The sequence below is a fragment of the Panulirus ornatus genome, chromosome 29 (genome assembly GCF_036320965.1).
Source record: "Panulirus ornatus isolate Po-2019 chromosome 29, ASM3632096v1, whole genome shotgun sequence".
Taxonomy (NCBI): domain Eukaryota; kingdom Metazoa; phylum Arthropoda; class Malacostraca; order Decapoda; family Palinuridae; genus Panulirus; species Panulirus ornatus.
Genome location: NC_092252.1, coordinates 4,282,887 through 4,292,464, shown reverse-complemented (window position 1 = coordinate 4,292,464; position 9,578 = coordinate 4,282,887). Strand labels below are relative to the sequence as shown.

General features: G+C 39.0%; 1 protein-coding gene and 1 long non-coding RNA gene across 4 annotated transcripts in view; one reads left to right on the top strand and one right to left on the bottom strand.

Annotated features, from left to right (window-relative positions):
* LOC139758026 (nephrin-like) overlaps positions 1-9,578 on the top strand; it is a 238,177-nt gene that overhangs the window by 40,671 nt on the left and 187,928 nt on the right. For all 3 annotated transcript variants that reach the window (XM_071679033.1, XM_071679032.1, XM_071679031.1), the window contains exon 2: positions 7,826-8,190. In XM_071679033.1, coding sequence (XP_071535134.1) covers positions 8,037-8,190 — 154 coding nt within the window. In that variant the 5' untranslated portion in view covers positions 7,826-8,036. The remainder of the gene's footprint in view (positions 1-7,825; positions 8,191-9,578) is intronic.
* LOC139758027 (uncharacterized) overlaps positions 1-9,578 on the bottom strand; it is an 81,623-nt gene that overhangs the window by 44,796 nt on the left and 27,249 nt on the right. The gene's annotated exons all lie outside the window — the stretch shown is intronic.

Genomic DNA, 9,578 nt, shown 5'->3' with positions numbered 1-9,578 from the left:
GGTGATTGGGAGGGATTTACTCAATGACACCAAGTTGAAGGAGGGGGGGGGTTGTTGAGACGGGATCTTTAATGAAAGTGTAAAATTTTGTTTTGGATTGGGGGAGAGTGTGGGGAGGTGGGGGTTTAAAGGAATGGATCGGTAAAGTGGTTTAAGCCAATGGGATGTGTTAGTGAGGGGGACAGTGGATATGTGAGGGAAGTTATCGAAGTGGAGCAAGACCACAGGAGAATGAGGAGGGGGGGGGGGGGTTTGAGAGTCACCTCACATCAGCCATGTATGAGGGTACAAGTCGGGGAATGAGTTTCCTTGGGTGTACGATATACGCCATATACACAGGTACAGTGTAGTAGTGCGCTTATGTACATATTGACTGCACATTCAACTAATCTACGCGACCACCTTAAAAAATGCACACACACACACACACACACACACACACACCCTATCTACAAGTAGTTTATATCTACAAGTAGTTTCCTAAATACAATTGAAAACTTCCCAGAATACGTCAATGGCAAACTAAAGAAGTGTAATTATGCGCTGGAGTATTTCCTCCCTGGAATGCAAACGACTGCAAATTATCCAATGAGCGTGTTGATCAACGAGGCTCTCTCTCTCTCTCTCTCTCTCTCTCTCTCTCTCTCTCTCTCTCTCTCTGAAAATGCTTTCGTCAGGCTAACTCATTTTCGGTTCTTGGTATCCCTCTCCGCCCCCTGCACGAGAGAGAGAGAGAGAGAGAGAGAGAGAGAGAGAGAGAGAGAGAGAGAGACTGCTGCGTCCACTATTTCTACAATGACACCGACCCAAATGTAATAATCTCCTTAGGGATTACAAGCCATCCCACTCCTTTGATTGGCAACGCCGACCCTTGAACTCGAGTGTGATCCCAGACTTGTTTAACAAGCACTTAATCAGGTCATCAGATAACCACTCAACACACTCGCTCTCTTGTATTCACAACAGCACATGGGCAAAGCAGAGATGAGCTGGACAGAGTATATAGTTAATTATCTCACTTTTGGTCTCGTACGCTAAGCTTAAAACACACACACACGTCAACACCAGGTCATACAACAAATTCTAAATCTAAAACTATAGGCAAAACGTTTGTTATATATATATATATATATATATATATATATATATATATATATATATATATATATATATATATATATATATATATATATTTCTTTCAAACTATTCGCCATTTCCCGCGTTAGCAAGGTAGCGTTAAGAACAGAGGACTGTATATTGTATATTTGACCTTTGGAACGGAAACGGACGTAATGACAGACCAGATGATAACCCTTCATTCCTGCAACATGTGTGCATTCACTGAAGGAAGAATGGCGAAAGAACGCTCCGTGTACGGTAGGGGGGACTTCATTCAGTGAAAAAAAAAGAAATGAAAAGATCTTTGCTTGCTTTCTTTCTTGCTTTCCTTGCATGCATAGAGCCAAGGGCTTAACTCTAACATGACCCACCCCCGCTTAGGTCTTTCAGGGTATATTGCGGCGTTTCTCAGGGATAAAAAGCCACGAGTGTCGTCCCTATGTGCGGAATTATGGTGTGGAAGGGAAAGAAAATGGGGCGGGGGGGAGGAGGAAGCGAGTTAAGGCTATAGAGTTTTATATTTTGTTTATGTGGTGGAGCCAAGAGGAGGAAGGGGTAGGAGGGGGGTAAAAGTGCGCGAATCTCCCCTTCCCCCCACCCACACCGTGACCCACACTCCCTCCCTCCCTAAGCCAAGCCACTCACCTCATCCCCCCTCCCCCACCCTCCCTCCCTCTTCGACCCTTCACTGGGAGTAAGAGGGGAATAATGAGGATGTTAAACGTGAATTAAGCTGAGAAGTGAGAGCGTGGCGAGTGAATAAAGAGAGAGAGGTCGAGGAGAGTGGAGAGAGCAGAGGAGAGGAGGTGGGAGGGAGGAAAGAGATGGTAGAGGTGGTGGTGGTGATAGTGGTGGTGAAGGTGTTGTAGGAGGTTGGATGTACTTGTTGGTGATCTTGTTGAAGGGTTTAGGCCAAAGACATATTTCAATTCGGGTGTTAGTCATGGGAGAGTCTCTTACTCTATCTACCCCGTTAGTCTTCCTCGTGAAGACATTGTCCATCATGGATATTCCTCAAGGACAAACGGATAAATTTATATATATATATATATATATATATATATATATATATATATATATATATATATATATATATATAAAACCTTGAATTATAAATGGGATGATTACGAGTGTGTATTATGACTTACAGGAAACCTCATTAAAAATCAACTTCCATTAAAAGATTTCCAAAAAAAATAAATCTTTGCCAAGTTTTCAAATTTCTTAGATTCATAGAGAGATCTAAAGCGTATTACCAAGGGAATCCATAAGACGAATTGAGAAATAAGCTAAACGAATGAAGAATAGAAGCAATTAGGGGAATTTAGAAGAAAAAATCTGTACTGAAAAGCTTAGAGGATAGAGAGGGAGAGTTTTATCAAAATTCGACGTAAAAGTAATGAACAGAGGTGAGGAGAGAAGGCAAAGGGAATTCCAAGAAATGAAAAGATGAAAAAGAATACTTAAGAAAGGGTCTTCAGGGTTCCTATGTCTGTGCCACAATCAGAAGCAGAGAAGTGATGGACTCCTTTGGCGACAAGTTCCAAAAAAAGACAAAAAATTTGGTAAACGCAAATAGGCTTAATAGATGAAAAGATTTTGGAAGAAAAAAAAAACTTTAAAACCCTGAAATTTTGTAAATATACAAATGCAAAATACTAGAGTTGAATCCAAAATGTTTGGACTTAAAAAACCAAAATAGTCAGATCAACAAAAACCCAAAGCATTAAGAGTTAAAAATAAGACATTCGGATTAAAAAGATCAAAAATATTCAGATTAACAAGTACCATAAATGAATACATTTTTTTTTCTCTTTCTCGTTCTCATTGTAATAACGTACAAGTGCCACATTAACGAATTCATATAATTCTTGGATTACATGTGAACTGCACTGCAGAGTTGCCAGACGTTGTTTTTCTGGTAAAGTTCTCACAACAATCTGGTCTATTTAGATAGCCCTGGGCTATTTCCATAGTTAATAGCTGGCTCCTGGGGACTATCTCCCCACTGCTATAGTCCCTGAGGGTCGTGTGGCCAAGAGATGTGTAAAAAGGCAGAAGTTACATTTGGTAAAACAGTTATTATCACTCGACGTTGTCAAATATTCTTTTTGGGGAGCGATATTCATAGAATTTCATTGACAATGAGATATTCCAGGGCTCCTGTTTGCAAGGCCACAGAGGAGTTCGTAACAGAAAATATGTTTTCGGTGGGAGTGGAGATTTTTTTTTTTTTAGAGGCTATAGCTATTGTCTAATGTATATTATAATGTGATGTTAGTTTGGACACGAGCTCCGATGATGCGAGAGTTGGTACTGCAGCTAAAGAGGCCCAAGGCAAGGGGAGAGAGAGAGAGAGAGAGAGAGAGAGAGAGAGAGAGAGAGAGAGAGAGAGAGAGAGAGAGAGAGAAATTAAATTTACTTTTTATGACTTGGGGTGACTTGAGTCTCTCTCTCTCTCTCTCTCTCTCTCTCTCTCTCTCTCTCTCTCTCTCTCTCTCTCTCTCTCACACACACACACACACACACACACACATTCTTGCCCTGGACCCCTCTAGCTGGTAAATTGAGTTTTCTTATTGATCATATTTTTCATTTTTCACTGTTTGACCGTCGATGTTTCTAATCATCTATTACCATCTATCGCCATCTATTACCTATTTCATTCCTATGTTGTACCTCATGTCTATGACCCCTTGATATTTCTCATTTTCTCCATTTAGTATCATTTTCCTCCCTCACATACGCTCATTCCTTTGCCCCAATTAGAGATATTTCTCCCAGAAATATCTGTCATAAGTAATGGGGTATTGTCCAATATATGTGAAGTCTCGCTCAAGCAAGATTTTTGGAATTTAACGTTGACTTTACGAGCGCTCAAGCGTGTCCTTCTTGCATGCATTGCAAGTTTTGTGCCGACCATATTTTGCATATGCAGAATATTCTGCTTTTCCTCCAGGGCATTTGAATTTGAGTGAACAGCACAATACTGATACACAAACACACGTGGGTACCTGGTGTAGGCTAGGGTGTGTGTATGAACACATAGGAGTAAAGACATGGTGTATACATACAAGGTTAAGAGACGGGGTAATAAGAGTGTAAAACTCTCTCCCCGTAATATATAGATGGTCATCACACATTCTCTCTCCCTCCCTCATTACCAAATGCTGATCATTTAGGTAACCAACATTCTCACAGGGAGAATCCAATTCCGTTTCTGATACACCTGGGTCAAGAAACTGTCTTTCCTGTCACGAGTTAGCTCCTTCTTGCCCCCCCCCGTCCGTCCCCTCCCCACCCGTGTAATTAAGAGGCCATCCCTCCTAAATTACACGTATCTCACTCGACCATCGGGATATCTATCTTTACCCTTAGAGCGGCTACTACCCCTCTCACCCTTAATGATATTTATGTTTTTTTTCTATTTCTTTTTTGACAGTTATTGACGTATGATGACCCCCCGTTGTTGACCTTATTTTCCAAATGACATACGTACTGTACGTGTATGAAAGGGAGCTATTACACAGGTTGTATGGATAGTGTATAGGCAAGTTATTGGCCATAATGTCTATCATCTGGGTGTACATCGCTTTTCAACATTCTATCATTTTCACGCAATCTAGCACTATCTTCCTTTACTATTTTTTTTTATTTTCATTCTCTTTACCCACAGTTATTTTATGGTGCCTTTTCTTCCCTTCCATAACGTCAATATCTATTATCGGTTCTACCTCCCTAATCTTAATGGTTGATATTAGATTCTCAAACTGTTGTTCAAGAGTGATAGTGAAGATGAGGAAAGTCAATGATAATGGTAGTGATGATAGTGTAGGTGTTTGATAGTCATGATTGTAAAGGTGTTTGATAGTGATGGTAATGATGGTGTAGGAGTAATTATGTAGGTAATTGAAATGAAGTTACAGTTGACAGGTAAAGTCATGTAGGTTGTCGATGATAGTAATAAAGTCTTATGAAGTATAGCAATGGTAACAAATTACCATATGTATCTTTTTCCAATCTTTACTTTATAAATCCAATCCAAGTGTGCATGATTATATACATCAGTGAATTAGCAGTAAACACCACCTCTGACGAAGTTACCATTATGTATCTTTTTCCCATCTTTACTTCATAAATCCAACCCAAGTGTGCATGACTATATATATCAGTGAATCAGCAGTAAACACCACCTCTGACGAAGGTAAATTCATTGTTGCAATGCGAAGTGTGGACATGTGCCAGATCAGCCATATCTAATCTCACCCTTGGAACAATCGCATGAATTTGCATACGGCACGAGACGGAATCCGGCAGACTGGCCAACGCAGACAAAGAGTTGGCAAATGATCAGGGGGAGGATTTTGGGTGAGGAATAGAATCCCCTTCGAGTCATTAATCTCAATTAAAGGAGGATTTAATGAGATGATAGGGAGAAAAGACTTTTGTCTTTTTTCGGCTGTAATGAAAGGAAATTGCTTAATATTTACATGGTCGTTTAAGAGATGAGATCGAGAGTTTTGTTTATAATGACAAAGCATTACACGTTGTATGGTTATAAAGGAGAATAATGTGTTTTCTTTATGCCTGTTAACTTCTAATGTATATGTGTGTGTGCGCGCGTGTCTATGTCTGTGTGCGTTGTGTGTGTATGTAAGTGTGTACGTTGTGCGCCTGTCTGCGTTTCATTTCAAAAAGCAAAAGCGAAATCATTCATAACAACGTAGAATAAATATCCCATGGTACACGAAAACCAAAGCTGAACAAAACAATACGATTCTCTTGCATATTAAATAGGCAACCAGAGTCAGAGCCAAAAACACATGACAAATTGAAATGGAAACCAATACCGCACCCCCTCCCCAACACACATCTCCCCCATCCAAAGAAAAAAAAAATTCCCAAGAGTTATATAAACAATCGTAACCCAAGTGGAGGTGGTCGCTTCATGACCTGATCTCTCTCTCTCTCTCTCTCTCTCTCTCTCTCGTACATGCATACATGTACATATATAGTCAGATTTATTTCATATATATACACACACACATATATATATATATATATATATATATATATATATATACACACACACACACACACACACAGAATCCCCTAGTCTTTTTAAACGAAAATATGTCAACATTTGACCTCTTGAATTGACAATAATGCCATCGTCGCCTGATACAAGGAGGGCGATGTGTCCGAATTATTGAATATGAATAACGACCTTTATGATGGGAGAGCATTTGATAATCTTTTCGTCCTAGATTTAGGACCGCTGTAAGAGTAGTGGGAGAGAGAGAGAGAGACCAGATCACACAAACAAAAATATATATGATACACACTCATATATATATATATATATATATATATATATATATATATATATATATATATATATATATATACATATATATATAATGTTCCACGTATTCCAGCTGCCGTTTCACGAGCCATGCAATCTGGTCTTGGCTTTTCGTTGGCGGCCACAGCTGAGCTTGCAATCGGGTCCGGGAGCAGCTGCGTCCGTGGCCAGATGGCACACAATCACTGATGAGTGTATTCCGGGACATTGGGGTCGACATGGTATCGTGAAGGATGCGGGCCAAAAGTCTTGCGAGGAAAGGATGACTTTTAGAAGGATTCTCTCCTGGTTATAAGGGATTCGAATGGCTTGGCCAAACTATGGATGAAAAAGGGGACTAGGAAGGAAGTCAATGCCCAAATAGGATGTTAAAAAAGATATACATTTTTCACGTTAGATCCATAGAAACAAGTACTAGAAAGAACATCAAAATTACGACTTGGAATTTGCAATGAAGCTTTTATCTTTGGTCTGGTCATTAAAAAAACAATAGCTGTTGTTCTTAGACTAGAGAAAAAATAGATTATGAGGTCTGTGTCAAGGACGGAACGGGTCTGGTTGAGGATTAATCATAGTGATTCATCATTGATCAAGGAGTGTAATCTTGGGGCTCATTAGTATTCTATTCATCTTGAATAATGACGTGATTTGAAGCGCGAATAATTGAGGGAAGTCAAAAGTTTTGAGTCATAACCAAATATAGATGAAATAGGCGAATATATTCTTATATTATTCAATATATATATATATATATATATATATGTGTGTGTGTGTGTGTGTGTGTGTGTGTGTGTGGCCTCATGAATCACTTCAAAAGACTAATAAAATGCATAGATAAATATACATGACAAATATAGATAAGGAGAGAACACACACAAATATAGAAACAAGACAAATGACGTAATAAACTTCAATGAAAAAAAATACGTAGCGTGACTACGAGAGACTTTATGAATATATTATATCCTTTTTTCTCTCCTGGTTTTTCTATAATTTTCTGGGCCATCCAGCCAGCTGTAATAGGTCCTTTTTGGCTATATTGTCACTGTCTCCTCCAACATGTCTCTGAACCTACTTGTTATGGCCATCTTGGCAATTATTCATGTTTATGATTGCCGATGTGGTTATGTCGTGAGAGACAGAGACAGACAATGAAAAATCAGCATTTCCTTTCTAAAGTAGCGAAGAGATTTCATGAGCTCTCTCTAAATCAAAATTCAGACTTGTAAAGTTCCCTTTTAGGTATATAATCCCTTATTGTCATAATGAATGCCGACATACATTCCCAAACTGATTAGAAATGACAATCATCCTCATATCTCATATTCTCTTCTTTTCCAGTGAAACGAAGCTCCTGAACAATGATTCGAACCATGTGAAGCCATAACGAGAGTAAGAACGTGAGAGACAGCAGAAAAAGAAGAAAATGATTCGGAATACGATTCGAAGTATATTGGGAGGAACAGCGCCTGCATGAATGAGAGAAACTGACTGGCGACGATGAACACAAGATCTCTCTGTCTCTCGAGTGATACAAGATGCATAAGAAGAGATGTCTCGTTCTAGAACCCCGGAGTCTCTGCAGAAGATGATGATCTCTCGAGGCCACTGCTATAGTTGGGCCATAAATCTCTCGCCTTGTCTCGCGCACTTCGTCCTCGCCAGTTTCGTCCTCGGGCTCGCTCTCTTGCCCATGGAAACACTAGGTGAGTCTCTTATACCGCAAAATAAAAAGGGAGATGATAAAAATCTCCCATGCCACTATCTCAAAATATGAGGCAGATAATGACTTCTCTTTCTAGTTGCCTTTGTTAATGTAGCCGTCTCTATATGCAACTATCAATATATATATATATATATATATATATATATATATATATATATATATATATATATATATACATGTCCCCCTCCCTTTGTTTACTTTGTACCAGTTTATAGATGTGTTCACCCACCCGTGTTTATACAGCCCTCCACCATTGTAAATATTTACCCACCAAATCATGTAAACCAGTACTCAAAAATGATGCATGTTACAGGAAAAGTAAAAAAAAAAAAAAAAAAAAAAAAAAAAAAACTAGCCCTGCATTTCCATATCTTACATAAGGAAAAATTACCGAAACGACAGACATTAATTCTGTTATTAATCTTAAAGATATTACTAATCTGTTGCTGATAATACGCAGAAACGATGGGTTACAATTCTAAGTACACCTCAGTACTTAGAAAAAAATATATAGGATCATTGAGGAAGTAGAATCCAATCATTCGGCCTGAAAGTCGAAATGTCTTTATTCACAACTAGAGCCAAGTGTGATAAGATTATCTTACATTTATATACGAAAATTTGCTTAAAGTTATATATATATATATATATATATATATATATATATATATATATATTTATATATTCTTGCCTTTAAGGAGGGGGGGGGAAGGGATGGCATTAAATCAAAGGAGGACGAAATTCTTCCCTTGAAGGAGGGGGAAAAAAAGGGATGGCATTAAACCAAAGGAGGACGAAATTCTTGCCTTTAAGGAGGGGGAAAAAAAAAAGGATGGCATTAAACCAAAGGAGGACGAAGAACGATCACATGAAATAGCCATCAGGACATGGTAGGTTCTTCAAAGGTATGTTGTACAAGGGACCAAAAAAAAGTAAGTTATCCTCGCTAACAAATAGCGCTCCGTTGATGATGTTTATGGCGACGCTAATTGTCGAGTGAAGAACAAAGGTTGGGCGGGGGGAAGAGAGAGAGAGAGAGAGAGAGAGAGAGAGAGAGAGAGAGAGACTGTGGTACATATATATTTACTACAATTTCGTTCCCCCTGGGACATCGTTCTGCCGTTCCCTCGTAGGTTAAAAAAAAAAAGAAACGTTCCGAGGGTTTTAAGAGCCTGTGAAACATCGTGAACGAGCTGCAAACGTTTTAGTGCAGGTTGAAGGGAAACGTTTGAAGGCCCCCACGTGTTGTGTTTACGGCCCAGCAGGTGCCCCCACCAGGACACTCAAACGTCAGGGGAAAAAAAGGAAGAAAATATAAGAAAAAAAAAATAAAGTGAGGAGATATGGAAGATGAGAGAAAAAAGAAAT